The sequence below is a fragment of the Manis pentadactyla genome, chromosome 10 (genome assembly GCF_030020395.1).
Source record: "Manis pentadactyla isolate mManPen7 chromosome 10, mManPen7.hap1, whole genome shotgun sequence".
NCBI classification, from domain to species: Eukaryota; Metazoa; Chordata; class Mammalia; order Pholidota; family Manidae; genus Manis; species Manis pentadactyla.
The window spans coordinates 36,794,219-36,811,980 of record NC_080028.1 but is presented as its reverse complement, the minus strand read 5'-3'; the positions used below and the strand labels follow the sequence as shown (position 1 = coordinate 36,811,980).

General features: G+C 53.9%; 1 protein-coding gene across 1 annotated transcript; it reads right to left on the bottom strand.

Annotated features, from left to right (window-relative positions):
* Positions 1-1,096: 1,096 nt before the first annotated feature.
* KRT7 (keratin 7) lies at positions 1,097-14,554 on the bottom strand. Its single transcript, XM_036915159.2, has 9 exons — positions 14,083-14,554; positions 12,345-12,556; positions 10,250-10,310; positions 8,981-9,076; positions 7,321-7,485; positions 6,058-6,183; positions 3,613-3,833; positions 1,894-1,928; positions 1,097-1,559 (listed from the first exon to the last, which is right to left on the bottom strand). Exons 1-9 carry the CDS (start codon positions 14,404-14,406, stop codon positions 1,402-1,404), a joined length of 1,398 nt encoding a protein of 465 aa, XP_036771054.1. The 5' UTR covers positions 14,407-14,554; the 3' UTR covers positions 1,097-1,401.
* Between the last annotated feature and the right edge of the window lie 3,208 nt (positions 14,555-17,762).

The window sequence follows — 17,762 nt, the reverse complement described above, 5'->3', positions numbered from 1 at the left end:
AGAAGGGAAGTGAGAAGGGCAACAGGGAGAGGCCTTGGCCAGGAGGGCAGGACTTGGCTCCCCTGACACCTCGAGTGGGGACCTCATTGCTTGAAACTGCTAGGACACCAGTGGTCCACTTCCTCCACGCCCCCATCCCACCCCCACCTCAACATAGGAAAATTCTTAACCATAGGATCAAATATACAGACTTCCCCTCCCCCTGGAACCAACACTTCCCCCACCTTCCCACGCATGCCACCATCATCACCCCCTGGGGGTCCAGACACAGAGACCTCCTACCTCCTCCCCAGTACCCATCATATGTGCTGCTGCCCATCAGGAATGGAGGTCCCCAAGCACAGACCACAAAAACACCCCACACCCAAACACACAGACTCCCACACCAAAGACCTTGACAACAGATGCCCTTTTCCAGCACAGACTTAACACACAGATGTTCTCCCTGCCCACCCACCCCCTAACAAGGTATCCAGATACACAGCCCCTCCCTCAGCCCATGGACCCAGGCACAGATCCCCCATACTAGACTAGACTTGGGGAGCTAGACTCTGGCACCACCCCTCACCCCTCACATCTCCCAGACTTACACACACTTCCTCCCACTGCCATGACCCCCGCAGAATCCCAGACCCTAGGCCCCAGACACACACAGCCATCCAGGGCCCCAGGGTGTGGCAGACCTGGCACCGGGAAGGGCTGAGGGCGGCTGGCCCACCCGAGACCCATGCCTGGCACAGCTGAGTATCTGTGGCCTTCTCACACCAAGCAATGTACTCCGGCAGCACTAGGCATGGAGGCCAGGGGTGCCAACAGCCCTCCCTCTCCCCTCAGGAGGAGATGACCCCACTGTCCACTTCCTAGCAGAGCCAGAACTTTCCTAGAGTATTTCTGGGCTCTTCAGGAGAGCTGGAATCAGCCCAGCCCTGGGAGGGCACCAAGGCCTCACACTGGGTAGGAGCCAAGTTCCTTAGAGCAGCAGCCCTATGTCACCAATGTGCTTTCTCCTGCACGAGTGGCAGACTGTCCTCTCTAGGTCCCCTCCCTCCCTCCCCACCCTCTCCCCTGCCCACCCTAGTGAAGCCAGGATGCCAGGTGCTGGGCATGAGGCTCATCCAGGCCTCAGAAGCTGCTTTATTGGGAGTTATTCTGACATCAGTTTTCAGACTGCTTTGCAATTTTAGGACCAGAGATGGAAGTCCTCTTGTGACAACAGTGGGTGGGGCTATGGGGCTTACCACGCATGCCACCATCATCACCCCCTGGGGGTCCAGACACAGAGACCTCCTACCTCCTCCCCAGTACCCATCATATGTGCTGTTGCCCATCAGGAATGGAGGTCCCCAAGCACAGAACACAAAAACACCCCACACCCAAACACACAGACCCCACACCCAGGACTCAGTTGCGGGTACTCCTGTGGGTGGCAGACGAGGTCCTGATGGAATAAGCCTTGAGGGACCCAGACCCTCCACTGCTTGAGAAGCTCAGGGCATTGCTGCCCATGGTTCCCCCAAAGGCCAGCGCACTGCCGCCACCACCGGTGGAATTCACCACAGCTGGGAGAGAAGGGAGGAAGGCCCAGTCAGCACGAGGACCACCCCCCAGGCCCCAGCCCCACTCCACCCCACCCTACTGTGGCTGCCCCTCTCCCTCCCCACAGGGCATACCCAATAGGAGCCTCCCACAGTGATGGGGCTCCCCCACAGGTGCCCCCTGCCCTACTCCTCCCTCTTGCATAGCTTCCTTGGGCCGCTGAGCCTGGCTAGGATCTCCAGACACTGGCGGACCGATGTTGAGGGAGAGAGGCTCCTGGTCCCCACAAGGCCATCCTATACATCCTGGTCTATAGACAAGGGACAGCACAAGGGATGGGCGCTGCCAAGGACTTACAGATGTTCACGGCTCCCACTCCATCTCCGGCCAACCTGGAGGCAGAGAGAAACCTGTGAGAGCAGCTCTTTCCTCAGTGTTGCAGAAAGCACAGCCAGGACCCCTCCATCCAGGCCCCAAGCAGGACTGGTGTTCCTTCCCCTGTCCCCTCACTGCCAGCCTTCCCCCAACCTTGTTGCAAAATGAGTGAAGAGTGTTGCAGGGGTAGGGGGCATCGGCTCAGGCCTTCTTATTGGCTACATGACACTGGGCAATGTGTCAGGGCTTCCATTTCCTCACCTGTAAATTGGGCCTAACTCAATACCAACCTCACCAGATTTTTTGTGAGAATTAAATAACATAATTTACCTAAAGCCCTGGGAACACAGGATTCAGTAAATCCTGTAGCTGCTCTTATTATTTATGGGAATGGCTGCCTCCTCTAAGCAGATGATAAAATCTTCAAAGTGGGCTGTAGCTTATTGATTCCTGTATCTCTAGCGCCCAGTATGAGGTCTGGCATGGAGTAATAATTTAATGTGTTGAAATAATTAATGAATTGTTGACTGAGTAAATGCAGCTCCATCCGGGACTGAGGAATGAGCAGGGAGGTAGGTGGGGTGGCTTTAATGAGCCTGTGCATTGAAACAGGTCTTGCACTGGAAATTAAAAATCCATCCAAGACAGCTGGGTGTGTTTGTTTTGTGACTCACAGTCCTATTATCACCAAGCCCTTGGTTTTGGGGATGACTTTACAGTGGGGAGTAAAGTACACTTTGATGGAGGGAGTGAGGGGAGCCCAGCTGGGACCGAAGTGTGGCCCTGGCCCCTCGGTGCGGTTTGCATAGCGCACCGTATTCTCCAGGTCCAGGAAGGGGGTAGAGCAAAGACCAAGGGCAAGAAATGGGTATGCGTGGAAGCATCCAGGCCTCTCGTTCAAATGGCCCCCGCAAGTGCCAGGAGGTGCTGGCAGTTGTGGGTGTGCAGGGAAGTGAGGCTGCAATCAGGCAGCAATTCCATGTAAAAATTACTGGAACAATGACTACTGAACTCAAAAGTAATGCCTAAAGCTCTAGTGATTTGTGTGATTTTTTTTTCTCATCCTAAATAAATATTTGGGTCTGTGTCTAATTTTATATTTGCAACTTTGTATTCTTAAAAGAAGTCCCCCTAAATCGCATGGGGTTGTAAGATCACAAATCCTAGACCTGCCCTTGGTGCTTAGACATTAAGGGATATAAACAAGATGTCTGTGTCCCCTAAGCGTCCTTTCAGAGGACAGTCTCCTTTCAGAGAACCAGGATCTAACTCCAGTGATAGCAACCTGGCCTCGGATTAGGCTTCCGGGGGGCATGTCTCCACTTGCCATGTGACCTTGGGCATGAACTCACCAATACCACGTGACTTAGCACTCAGTTATGTAGTGAGGAGCAGCCTGGCATCACGGAAGAAGCCTGGACCAGGAATCAGCAGAGTCTGACTGTACACTGATCCTGTCCCCACAATTAATAAAACTGAACCACAGTTTCCCTCTCTGTAAACTAGGAATCAACAGTGCTGACCTGCTTACCTGAAGTGTTCTGTGGATCAGATAAGAGGCAAAGAAGCCAGCATCAGCTGTACCCTCCCCACACTTCCCACCCCCAGTGCCCTGCCGAAGATGATACACAGGAAAAGCTTGTAGATGGATGACTGTCAGGCCCACCAGAACACTCCCTTTTCTGGCTTCTGTGCCCTCACCTGCACTCCTCACCCTCCAGCAGCTTGCGGTAGGTGGCGATCTCAATGTCCAGGGCCAGCTTGACGTTCATGAGCTCCTGGTACTCACGCAGCTGCCGGGCCATGTCCTGCTTGGCTCGCTGCAGGGCAGCCTCCAGCTCCTCCTGCTTGGCACGTGCATCCTTGAGTGCCATCTCCCCATGTGCCTCGGCCTCAGCGATGGCGGCCTCCAACTTGGCACACTGCAGGTAGGAGTGGAGCTATGGTCTGGGGCACAGAGCTCACCAGTCCCTGCCTTCCCACCCTGCAGAAAACACCTGGGCAACTTGCTTACAGTAGCTTCACTGGCACCGGTCTACTCCCCCAGGTACCAGGGAATCCCAAGGGTTAAAAACATGGGGTTTGACACCCAATGCCTAGGTTCCATTTCTGGCTCTACTACTTACTAGCTATGCAATCTTGGATGAATCAACCCTTCCAAACCAAAGTCTCCCCTTTTCTACAATAGCAGTAATTACAGCACCTTTCTCATAGGGATAGTGTGAGGATTAAATGAGTAATACAGAAGTTCTTGGCAGTATCTCATGTACAGTAGGTAATTAATAAATGTCATTATGATCACTATTATTAATAAATGTTATTATGGTTTACAGATGCCCAGCCCCCAGCTGGAGGAGCTCCAAGGCCATGGATACCAGGTGAGTCTCAGATTTCAGACAACTGATAAGAACCAAAAACCACCTTCAAAACAGGAACCAGTTTGAAACAGACCAGAACAGGGGGACTTGGAGCACAGAGGCACTGCTTGGAACCCCCAGACCCAAAATACATAATCAGCAGCACCCCTGGTTTGGGTTGGGGTGTTCAGATTTACAATGGACCTGAGCAGCAACTGCCACCTCTTGCCCTGCCTTAGCTTTCATTCTGCTTGTGGCCCATCCCACCGTCAGAAGCCTCTCTAGTCCTGGGCCTCCTCTTGGTCAGCTCAGGGCTCCTCCTCCTCCCCCACCCCTGACCCCCGCCTTCTATGCCCTCGGACCCTCTCCCCTGGGCTCACATAGCCTGTCTGCCCAGCCCTCCCAGTCCTCCCCGGGAAGTCCTCCAATGTCAATGCTCTCTACCCCTTGTCCATCAGTCAGTGTCCTTCCCTAGCACACTTGTGCCCCCTTGTCCAGGGCTACCCCACTGCTTGTGGACCCCTTGATGGTGGTAGGCACCCCAACTCTGGGGGCTGGCTCTGCCCTGTTGTGTGAGCTGAGAACTGGGTGCAGCAGAAGCTGCATGGTTTGGGAAACCACCATTGATTACTCTGTGCCTCCCCTTCCAGCCTGGAGCTGGCTCACTTCACCAGTGACTCATGGCCACATTTGTGCCAGGAGGCAGCCTCCGCCCTCATGTAAACAGGCCTGCAGGGCTCTGAAGGAAGGCCATTTCTGGGTAAGTCACCCCCACATCCCATCCTCCCAGCACATGTGGAATCAAGCTCTCTGAAGCTGCTGCCCTGGTCACCTTCCCTCCCTCCCCACTGCAGACACTTGCTCAGGCTGAGCTGCCAGTCTACCCCCGGGCCTTGGCCAGGGCTTCCCTCATCAACACTCCCCACACCAGCTTCACAGCACATCCTCCTATCAGTCTCTTGTCTGAGTCCTGTATCCCTAACATGTGCCAGGTACTGGGAAGGGAGGGCACTCAGCCAGACAGACAGGGTCCCTTCCTTATATTTTTTTTACCCAAGTGGAGGTGGGGCACGGTCAACAATTTAACTAATAAAGCAGAAAATTTCAGATAGTGACAGGTGCTCCAGGGAACTTCAGGCAGACTGCTGATAGAGTGGATGTTTGAGGATGCCATCTCTAAGAAAGGGTCTTTTGTCCATGAGAAAGGGGTAGCCATGTGCAGAACTGGGAGAACCACATTCCAGGTGGAGGGAACACCACATGCAAAGGCTCTGAAGCATGAATATTCTTGGCAAGTGCAAGACACGGCATACAGGCTAGTGTGGCCAGAGCACAGGGAGAGAGACAGTGGTGGGAAGGGAGGTCAAGAGATGGGTTGGGGCCTCATGAGTCATAGTAAGTGAGCCTTGGTCCCCCATTCCCCACAGACTGCAAGCTCCCAGGCACTAATATTGCACCTAGTGCTAGGTGCAAGGACAATGCTCAGTACCAAATTGGTAATGAATAGTGGCTCCTCTCTGGCCAGCCAGCCAGTCTCCCTCCATGGGCTCTGTACCCCGACAGGACTCCTCGCTCCCTTTGGCCCCAGCCAGGACCTAGCCAAGAGCACTCCATCCTGGGGACCTCACGAGGAGGCCTGAGAGATTTGAGCTGCACCAGCCTCAGCTGAGAGGAGTAAGGGTAGGGTTGCCACCCACCCGGGTTGCCACCCACCCCCTGCCTCCTGCTTCTCCTTCTCAGATGGCTGCTCTCCACATGCCCCAAGAAACAGCGGGGAGGGCCTGCCCACCTGGTTCTTGATGTTGTCAATCTCAGCCTGCAGCCTCTGGATGGTGCGGTTCATGTCTGCAATCTCATTCCGGGTGTTGCGGAGGTCGTCCCCATGCTTCCCAGCCTGGGCCTGGAGGGTCGCAAACTGGAGAGGCCATACAGAGAAGTCCACCATTACAGGTGACTCATCCCTCTCCCCATCCAAGGACAGCCCAAGGTTCTGAGTGATAAGTCCTCCTAGCTTATAGACCCAGGGACCAACAGTCTAACTCCCAACAATCTTCACCCACTGCCAGGAGGCCAGACTACTGGGCAGTGGGGTACAGCAGGGGTTCACTCTCCTCCAGGGAAGGACAAGGATGGCTCTCCAGGACCCATTGCCCTCATGTCCCAGTGCCGGAGAATCCCTGCAAGTCTGAGATATAGCTTAAACACCCCCCATAAAAACACACCTGTTAGAAACATCAGCACCACCCATTTCACAGATGAGGAGAATGAGTCCCAGAGACTAGAAGGCACTGCCCGAGAATCACACAGCAAATATGAACCCAGGTCTCCTTGTTGGTATACCTATGTCCTCAGCCATGCACCATGGATGACTCCCTGTCTCTTCAGAGGCATCCCTCTCTGCTGCTTTTAAACCCTGCCTCAGGTTCCCTCCTCCAGAATACCGGTTTACTCCAGCACCACCCCCGCCAGCCCACCACATTCTCTCAGCACATGTACAGTCAATGCCCTGCCTCCACACAGCACTTGGAATTATTAAACCTCCCTGGTCTAGAGCCCAAGGACCCAGAATCTTGTGCCTGCTCTTCCATCTACTAGCTGTGTGGAATTAGGCAGAGTACTTAACCAACCTCTGTGTGTCTCAGTTTCATCATCTATAAAATGGGGATAATAATAGTACTTGGGCTGTTCTCTGGATTAAATAATCAGCACAGGTAAAACATATGAAAATATTGCTTAGCACGGAGTGCCTGCCAAATTTTAGCTATTATAATATATTATAATAGTGTCTCAGCCCAGAGGACACTATTAATATGTGTCCATTTCTTCTGTCCTGTCCCCAACCTCAAGCTGGGATCTCTCCCTGGGCAGGGGCCTGGCCTTCACAGCCTCTTCTTCCCGGGATACTGGAGAGCACCATAGACTTAACCACTGGTGCCTGCCAGGGGGACCCAATGGGACCCAGCCCCTAAAGGCTTGAGACAGGGTGAGGCATAAGGGAAGCTGCTGCCAGGACCTGCCAGAAAGAGAAAATGTGCCCTTAGAGGCCACCCACCTTGGTCTGGTACCAGGCCTCAGCCTCAGCCCGGCTGCGGTTGGCCATCTCCTCATATTGGGCCTTGACCTCAGCAATGATGCTGTCCAGGTCTAGGGAGCGGCTGTTGTCCATGGATAGCACCACAGAGGTGTCCGAGATCTGGGCCTGCAGCTCTGCCAACTCCTGTAGGAACCAGACAGAACATCAGGACCTGGGGCGTGACCCATCCGTCCCCACACACTAGGGAAAGAATAAGGGAGAAGAGACAGAGTGACCAGTTGGTGGACAGCCACCCACCCAGTCCCCTGAGTCACCAGACAGAGAGGGAGCCCAACCCCAGCACCTGCTAAACAGTTCTTCCCACCCCCAACTGCCTGATATGCTACAGAGCAACTTCTCAAATAAGAGAGTCAGGTGGGGTTATAGTGTATAACGAAGTGATCCAGAGTGAACTGTGATGGCTCCTTGCTGGAGGTCTTTGGGGCATGAACTCCATTGTGAAGATGATCCCTCAGGGCAGGTAAAATAAGTCCTATTTCACCCTCTAACAGAACACTCGGCAGCCTTTAAAACTGATGATATAGCTGCATTTGTGAAAAGGGAAATACATTCATGGCATACTGTTACATGAAAAAGGGTATGATCGTACTTTTATTAAAATATGTAATATGTATTTCTATATCTTTAAGTTGCACAGAAAAAGGCCAAAAAGGTAGGTGCCAAGATAAGAGTGGTATATCCTGTCTTCAATTTTATGATTTACTTAATTTCCTGGGTTTTTTTACAATGAAAATATGTTTCTTTCATAATGAGAGGAAATAATTATATGTACATATATACACACACACACACATACATACACACACACACACATATATATATATAAAACTTGTGATAGACATATGAAGACCAGCACTGAGACTAGGAGGGCTGGAAGTAAACCTCAAGGATCCAGCCCCTGAGATGAACACACATGGGAACTCACTTTGAGGGGCTATGGAGGCTGGATACTCAGGCCAGGACTGGACTGAGGAGAGCTGAGAACTGTTCTGTAACTAGCCTCACATGTAATTATTTCCCAGACCAGCCCTGCCAGATGATGGGGCACCCTATCTTCTGCCTACAGCCAGAAACGCACACTGACAGAGTGGAGAGGTTTATAAATCTCCACAAGGGTGAAGAGCTGCAAGCCCAAGGTAGGGATGAGAGGGAAAGAATGAGACGGGAGAAAAGGGTGGGCAGACAGAGTGACCAGTTGGTGGACAGCCACCCACCCAGTCCCTTTTTGGTGTAAATTCCAAGGAACTCCAATCTCCCTTGACTCAGGCTTCCCTGCCTGTCCCACTCAGCCTACCTCTGAACTCTGTCACTGCCTGGGATCCCTTGATGTCCTCCTGTTCCTTTTAACCCCTCCCAATCTCCCTTCCTGACCAATGGTCATCCCATGCCTCTGGGAGGCCAATCCTGACTGACCCCACTCTGCTCCACTTTCCCTAGCTCATCCGGAATTCATCTTGCCCATCATGGATTCCTGAGTCCAGGAAGGAAAAAGAGTGAAATAAATGCCCCCACACACACTCAGTACCCCAAAACTGGTCCAGAAGCAGGGGGTGGACTAGATGGCCCCTTAGATAGAACATGTAGGACATGAGGTGTCTCCCAACCACGAGGTCCTCACCGTCTCATAGAGGGTCTTTAAGAAGTTGATCTCATCATTCAGGGCATCCACCTTGGCCTCCAGCTCCACCTTGTTCATGTAGGCAGCATCCACGTCCTGGGAGGTGGTGGTAAATGGGGCAGGGAGACACCATGTCCTCAGTAATAAGAACATTTAGGAGGAGAGCAAGCCAGCACTGTCCAACCCACAGGCCCAAACACCGTTACCCTCCAAGAAACAGACAGTTTCTCCAGGCTGCCTGACATGCCCACAGCAGCAAGTTTCCTCTGCGGGACCCTCCCGGGCTACATGATGGACATCATCTCCGTGCATCCCCAGGACCAGAGGGGCCTTCCCAGCACTAATAGCCCAGAGCAGCCTAAAGCCCCAAACTTAGCACTTTACCAGTTCCTCACGGCTTTGGTGGCTTGGGCACACCCCTGGCTCTGCCACCCAGCAGCTGTGTGACCTTGAACAATTCACTTCAATTCGAGGACACTGATCCCAGGGATGGAAAATATCAAGCCTAAATGTTGAACTGGCAGCTTGGTTGATTCTGATGCAGATGACACTGCAGGTCCAGATAATGTCTGGGCCTCTCCTAACCATACTTTCCTATGGTTAAACTCCTATGGGCAGGACCCACTTCCACTCAGCCCTAAATCTCCCAGAATGCCCAGCACTCTGGGGCAAGTTGCATTTATGTAGATGAACTGGAACACTAAGCTGCTCCATGTGTGTTGATCAGATTCTTAAATCAAGCCCCCTAAGATATCCCTCAGGCCTTCCAATCTTGGCTCACACATTCCAGGGATGGGAAGTTCATTCGGCCCCAAGAAAGCCCACCCCATTCATTCAGCTCACATTTCAAGCCTGCCATGTGCAAACCTTTGTCTGTAAGGAAAGGTTCTGAATGTGACAGAGCACCTCCTTATTTGGGGTTGAAATCACCCTTCCTAGCCTCTAACCTTTGGTCTTAATTCTAACCCCTCCAGAACCAGAAACAAGTCTAGTGACTCACCACACACACACACACACACACACACACACACACACACAGAGAGGCTGTGCTGTAAGAGCCTGACTTCCAGATCTCTCCTCCAAACCCAGGCCAGATACACACACAGAGAGAGGCTGTGCTGTAAGGGCCTGACTTCCAGATCTCTCCTCCAAACCCAGGCCAGATCTTGGCCACCTTGGTCCCTATTGTCTGTTCAGGTGAGAGGGCCCTGTGGTCCCCTGTGTCATGTATTTTCATGTAACATGCCCCCTACCTGTCTGCCCCCTCACCTTTTTCAGCACCACAAACTCATTTTCAGCAGCCGTCCGACGGTTAATTTCATCTTCATACCTGCAGTAGAGGGGTGGGCATGGTGTTGGCACAGCTTTGCCTCCATCCCTCCTCGTATCCAGGTGTGAAAACCTGCCCTGCCTCCCTTCACCCTCTCCTTAGTGACACTGCAAAAACCATGTGTGAGCTATGAAATCAAATGTCCCTGACTTTTTCATGTTCCATATAAAAGCTATTCCTAAGGCTTTGAGTCTTGGCATGGGTTGAGGGCACGGGGAGCAGGAAATAATGTGGATTAAAGGACAAAGGCTGCATATGCTGGCAGCAAGACTACTAGCCATGCTTAGGCACCGCTTCATAGGGGGCCTGCACAGGTACGAGCTTCCCGTGCATTCTCATGTAATCCTTACAACAGTCCTGGAACAATGGAACTATGATTTACAGGGAAGGAATCGGAGGCACAGAGAGGCAGAATAATCTGTCCAGTCAGTAAGACGCTAAGTGGCAGAGCCCAGACTTGAAACCTAGCATTCTAACTCAGCCCATGCTGTACCCACAACCTAATCCCACCTCCTGAGGGTGAAGAAAGGGCCTGAAGGGGAGCAACCCTTCTAATTGTGAAATCAGGAAAGAGGATACAGAAAGTCCTGGAAGAACCAGGCCCCAGCTAGACTGTCCAGCCCCCATCCCTGCTCCACAGGTCTGCTCCCATCCCTCTTCTTCCTAAGGAGCCACCCCACCATAGAAGGCCATCCACAGAGCAAGAGAGCATGTGAGCCTAATTGCGCCTAACCAGCATTCACTTGGGGACTTTTTAAAAAGGTGTCAGAAATGGAACTCAGCAGTGCCCAAGAGCTGCAGGAGAGCCCCAGGAGCCGGGTGGGGGGCAGGATGGTCTGGCAGTCAGACTCCCAAAGCCCTCATCCCTCAGGTACTACAGAAGAGTTACAGAAATGTCCTCAAGGCCGTCAGTCCACCCCTGCCTTCGCACCATGCCTGGGCCCAGAGGGGATGCAAAAGAGAGCTCACAGGCAGCTGCCCACAGGGCCCCTCCCTGTGCCCCTCCCAGGCCCCCTTCAGTCCCAGCCCAGAGCACAGCCTGGCTCCTCGGGTTAGTGTGGGGGGAGGATTATGTGTGCACACACATGCATGTGCACACAACAGGGGCTCACTGGTTGCCCCGGGCCTTTCCTGCTCTGCACCTGTCTGGTTCCACCTGCTGTGGGATTAACCCTGTTGACTGTTGCCCTAGGGAAGTAGGGGGGTGGGCATTTTCCACACAGGCCTTTGTTTGTTCTTCCTCCAGTCAGAGCCAGTGTCCCTGCTCCAGCTTAGTCATACACCCCAGGCAGACAGAGCAAGCTCACAATTCCCAGTGCCCACTGGGTAGGTATGTCAGGGTGGGGCCCAGCCAAAGCCTCAGACTTTGGTTTCTATTCAATGAGAAAAGAGAACTCATGGGCACCTCAAAGGTCTATCCTCAAAACCCCAACCTTCCTAGCCCCTGCACTCCCTGCCCTCCTCATAGCCTCCCTTCTGACTCCTGTCCTGACCAGACCCACCCCTCATCCTCCGCAACCCCTCCCATGGCTCACAATGACCATTCTCTCTCCTGGCTTCTTTCCATCCCAAGTGTGCTCCATGTCTCAAAATTCAAGTCCCTGCTCTCCCAGTGATCTGCTGTGTGATCTTGATCAAGTCCCTAAACCTCTCTAATTCCTGAGCAAAATGGAGTTGTTCTAGAATAATCTGTGAGACTCATGCAAGTTCTGAAGCACAGCTGCCCTACCCTCTCTTGGGACCTTAGTCAGGCAACCAAAGGGAACAGTACAGGTCAGAGGTGGGCAGAGATATTTCACTAGGAATAAGTCAGGAGAACAGACCAGAATGACTGGGAAACAGCCCTCTGGGATAAAAAGTGGAGAGGAGGAGTAGAAAATGTATTAGCCAAGACCTTCCCTTCAGGGAGCTATTGTACTGAGCCGCTAGCTGCACCCTCTGATGCCTAACCCAAAGGGAACTTGCAAAGGTCAGCTCATGAGGGACACATTGGCCCAGGGCATGCATCCTGCAGGTCGCACTAGGGGACAGTACTTATTCTTGAAGTCTTCCACAGTGTCCTGCATGCTCCGCAGCTCCACCTCCAGGCGACCCCCATCCATCTGCAGGGCGTCAAGCTGCTTCCGCAGAGCAGCAATCTGGGCCTCAAAGATGCCCGGGAGGCAGCTGCTCTTGGTCGACTTCTGCTCCTGCAGCAGTGCCCACTTGGTCTCCAGCAGCTTGTTCTGCTGCTCCAGAAACCGAACCTGGGATGGAGGAAGAAATAGGAGGTGTTGATGGTGTCACATAGTGGGGCTGGGACAGTCTCCAACCACGCAGAGGAGCCCATGCTCCCACTGGCTGTTCCACCAGCCTGGGCCCCCAGCCCTTGACCCTCTCCTCCAGGAACCCCACCCAAACAAGCCTGTCCTCCAGGACTTTGTCTCACGTGTCTCGGAGTGTGACCAAGGGCCAGGTGGGCCTGCTTCACCAAGGTGGCCCAGTGCTTGTGTTCCAGAGCCTTCTGCCCCCTGTGCTCTCATTGCATTCCAGGTGATCTTTACCTCCTCTCTGAAGAGTTATGCATCCTTCCTGTGTCCCGGGCCTAACTCGGTTCCCTCCCTTCAGGATGGGATCTTGTCTCTTCTTCCCTCAGTATACCCTCTCCCCTTCCCCTTTCCTCCAGCGAGGCCTCAGGACAGAAGGCTACAATCAAGTCATTGTAAAAAGAGCACCAGTTATGTGCTAGGCCCACAAGGAGCACCCAGTAGGACTGGGGGTGGGAAGCAAGCCTCCTAAAACCAGCAACTCTGGGCAGCAGGGCTTAGGGGCTGCAGACATAAGGCAGAGCAGCTCAAAGGCAGCAGAGAAACCTGGGCCTGGGAAGACTTCAGCAGAAGCTGAGGGATGGGGAGGGTCTGAATGTTGAGGAAGAGAAGGATATGGTGGGCTGGGAAGCAGAGAGCTACACAAAGGCAGGAGAGGAAAGGTTTGGTCCACACTTGAGGGGGAAGCCCTGGCAGAGGGGCCCAACTGGGCTAGCCCTTAGTTCCTGGGCCCAGCACCACTTTGCCCACCCCTAGACCCACCAGTCAAGTCTGCCCCCTCACTCCCAACTCCCACCTCATCCCCCCAGCCTGCACCCCTGTGGGACCCACCCAGCCAGGAAAAACACCTCCCAAATGGTCCTCCCCAGGGCCCCTCAGTGCACCTTCCCTGCCCCCAGATGGGCTATCTCCAAGGGCAGGACCAAAGGGAGGTTGCAGGACCAGGTAGGTGGGACGGGAGTACCTGGAAGCCTCCCTCCCTCCCTCCAGCCTTCTATTTCCAGCATCTGTCTCAGGGTAGGCAGTATCTGAGGGGAGCTCCTCAGCTGGGAAGGGGCATCATCCCCTATCCCATCTCAGACTCCACACAGCCTCCTCTCAAAGAAAGGGGCCCAGAGAAAGAACTTCCGGCCCTGGTGCCTGGCGCTCCCAAACTGTAGCAGTGACAAAACCGGTCCAAGAACCCCAGCCCACTGACAGATACAGCCAGGCAGCGCTGCCGGACAGACCCAGGCACACATTCCCTGAGGACAAAGCACTGCAACCTGGGCAGCTTGCTGGAAGGAAGGGCTTGGAGACGGACGGGGACAGTCACAGGGTTCCTGGGGAGGAGGAAGGGGAAGGTCCCCAACACGCGCGGAAAGACAGAACGCACCAGGCCTCCAAGCACCTATCTTGGTGCTGTCAGGGCTGGGGTGGCTGCTGTGGCCTGGAGCGGGGCCTGAAGCAGAGCGTGGCCGGCTCACCTTGTCGATGAAGGAGGCGAACTTGTTATTGAGGGTCTTGATCTGCTCGCGCTCCTCCTGGCGCACCTGCTGGATCGAGGGGTCGATGTCCACCCGCAGCGGGGCCAGCAGGCTTTGGTTAATAGTGACCTCGCGGATGCCGGCGCCCACCGGGCCCCTGGACGCGGGGCGCAGGGACACATGCGGCCGCGAGGCGCCCAGGCTGTAGAGGCTCCTGCTGCTGAAGCCAAGGGGGCGCGCCGAGCTCAGGCGCACCTGGGCGCCGCGCCCTGGAAAAGCGGCTGAGCGCGAACTGAAGACTTGGGAGCTTAAGTGGATGGACATGCTGGCTGGACCGTCTAACTAACGGAAGGCGGGAAGGAGGCGAACTCGCTGATCTCGGGGAGATCGGCCCCTTTTAACCGCTAGGCGAGGGCTGATCTGCTTACACAGGTAGAGGCGGGGCTGGCCGCGGGCCACCTTTCTCCGCCCGCCCGGCCCCTCCCCAGGCCGCTTCAGCCACCGCGCCGCTCACCCCGCAGAGGCCCGGGCTTTTGGTCCAAGCTGGAACGCGCCGGAGTGGGCAGGAGGGCCGTAGGCCCCTAGAGGCCCTGTTGCAGGAGGACGCAGAGATGGGTGGGAGACAGCCGTCAGAGCACATACGAAACAGGCTCAGTCTGGAAAGGCTTCCTGGAGGAGGCTTGGGGGAAGGGATGAAGAATACCCAGATTCCTGAGGCCAGAGCAGAGAAATCAAGTTGTGAAAGACTGGGGGAAGGGGTGCACAAAAAGTTGTTACTGAAAGCCAGAGAGGCATTCTCTGAAAGGCTCCTTCCCCCAAGTCCAGCTCCAACTTGAGAGATCAGCTCAGTTCTTGAGTGATCTGATAGGGAGGGAGGGAAGAAGCCGACATACTGGTTTCCTTGACCACACGGCCCTACACCTCATTTCCATAATAGTAACTAGGTAGGGTGGGGCCTGACCCCGCTCTGGCCCCTTTTCTTGCCACTCCAAAGGCATCTGAGGCCCAGAGGTCTGTGGAAATGACTACTCTGCGCCTGTGCTTTTCTCCCCCACCCCCAAATCACATTCCTGCCCACTTATTTTTTCCTGAGGAAAAGGGGACACCTGTGTGTATTTGGGACACTCTGTGGATGTCTGTACATTTCTGTGTGTATACATCTGCAGGCCACTGGGCTTCACTGTCTGCATATCCCAGACCTGTGTGTGTGCATGTCTGTGAAAGTTCTTTTACAGGTGGGAGTCTATATGGGGGGGTAGGGGGACCATGAATACACAATTGCCCACTTTCATATGCATGTCTGAACATGCGCCTGTGTTTGCACTCCAACATGCCTCCCAGTCCCCCTACCTGGCCATTTTCCGGTTTAAAGGTCACCAGCTCTCATCAACACCCCACCTGAAGCTACTACCAAGCAATGCCCAGGAGTTTCAAACCCAGCCAGAGAGGGGGATAAACACTGGACCGGAACAGGGAACACTGGACAGAGATAGCCACACCCAGCCTCATTTCCTGGTAGGCTCCAGCCCCACACACTGGCCACACCCCTGTACATTCCTTCCCCATTTTCCACAGACCCATTGTGGTTTCAGGGGCAGCCTGAGGAGTCCTTGGAAAAGGCCTGCTGTCACCTGGACCCGATGAGCTGGGCAGATTGACACTTCATACCAAGCCCTGGGGATGTTCTGGAGGAGGAGGAGGGTGGGGATAGATCCCCTTCTGGGTTTTCATTTCAGTTGATCAGGACTGCTGGTAAGGCTGACCATCTAGCAACACCTTCTCAGTGACCCCTGCCCTCCCTCTCCTCCCTACTGGTGTTGGGACAGCTCAGACCAGAGGCAGAGGGATGCCCAAGGAGACCATCAGTGGTGTCTGCTCAGGGTGTGTGTGTGTGAGAGAGAGAGAGAGAGAGAGAGAGAGAGAGAGAGCAGAATCGTGGGGATCCCACTCCTCCCCAGCCCACACCCTGCCAAGCAGGTGAAAGAAACCAATTGTTTAATTTCCACACACATGCTCAAACACACATGCACACACATACATGCACACACCCACACACATGCACACCTCATCACACGCACACTCCAAATTCCTTACCCCTCAGGACCCATCCTCAACTTTTTCCCTCTACCTCCCACCCTGGACCCCTACCCCTCCAGCCCCCTCCCATCTACTGCCCCCACAGGATCTGCTCTCTGGAGGCTGTGCCCCGCCCACACCTGGAATTCCTTCCACCCCTCCACTTCTGCCTTAGGAGTCGGGCCTGAGAAATCTTTGGCAGGGTACTACTGCCTGGTGACCCTGAGCAAGTCGCTGCCCCTCCCCGACCGCACCTCCCCGGGCATGAGATAAAATCCCTGGTTCCTTGGGGAGAGCAAGCCGGCAGGAGGACATTGCAAAGGAGAAAAGATTCCCAGGTCCAGGCCTCAGCCCCCCCCCCCCCTTGTGAGTGGCATTGCCCCATTCCAGGGCCTGCTGGGTATCTGCCCCTCAGCCTCACCAGCCCCTCCCTGAAGCATTCCTGGCAGTTCCAGCCTTGCCTGTCTCCTCCCATCTCTACGTTGACAGGCTGGCAGCAGGAGCCCACTCGTGCCAGGCTGTGCCCATAAACACCCTCTGGAGGGCTTCACCAGGAGCTGTGGACAAGAGGCCCCACAGTGGCTCCAAGTTCAGTGATACATCTAAACTCACCCCAGCCTGTACCCCAGCTGGCCTCCCAGAGACCCCTTCAGGAGACTGCGGGCAGAATCTTGAGACAAGTTAATCCCCAAAGCCTTTCCCACTTGTCCTTCCCTACCCTAAAATCTCACTCCCGTCTCCATAATGTTCTGTCACACACACGCACACCTGCCAAGCACACGCTCACTCATCCTTCCTCTCCCGTCCTGGCTTCCCACCACACCCTCTGGGCCCCAGCTGTGAACAAATAAGCAGGCCCAGGTCCTCAGCGCTGCTTGGCTTCACTGAACCTGTCCCAAACACCGTGGCCCTGCAGCCCCTGTAGGGGGTATTGGCTGCTCCTCTCCTGAGAGGTGGGGGAGACATTCTTCAGGGCTCCCTGCTGCACTTCCAGGACTGTTACTCATAGTCTGTGCCCTCTAATGGATGAGTCCTCTGATTCCCAAAGAGGAAAAAGAAAAGCATGATTTGTTTTCATTATCTTGGAATTCGAATGCTTGCAGTCATAACAAAAGCCATTTAACATTCCTGCATGGAATGTAATACTTAAAAAAAAAAAAAAGTCAAATAATGAGAGACAAAGAAGCAACATAAATGACAGCCAGTGGGCTACTTTCCTAAATACACAAGGCCCTGAGAAAAAGACAACACAGAAGAAAAACGAACAGACGTGGATAATATGAGCTGGTGCGTACACAGTACTGACTCTGCACGTGCCTGGCACTGTCCTGAGCACTTTGCATCTATTAACCCATTTAGTTCCCATAATAACCTGAAGGCATGCTCTGAATCACTAAACCTATTTTTAAGAGAAGAGACAGAGGCACAACAAATTTAAGTAAATGGCCCAAGGACACACAGCTGGTAGATAGAAAAGCCAGGACTGGTAGGTTGGCAATTTGAACCACTAGATTACTTACAATAAAAAAAAAAGAGAGAGAGAGAGAGAAGAAAAGAAAGAAAGCCAAATAGCAAATATGAAAAAAATTGCTCAACCTCACTCA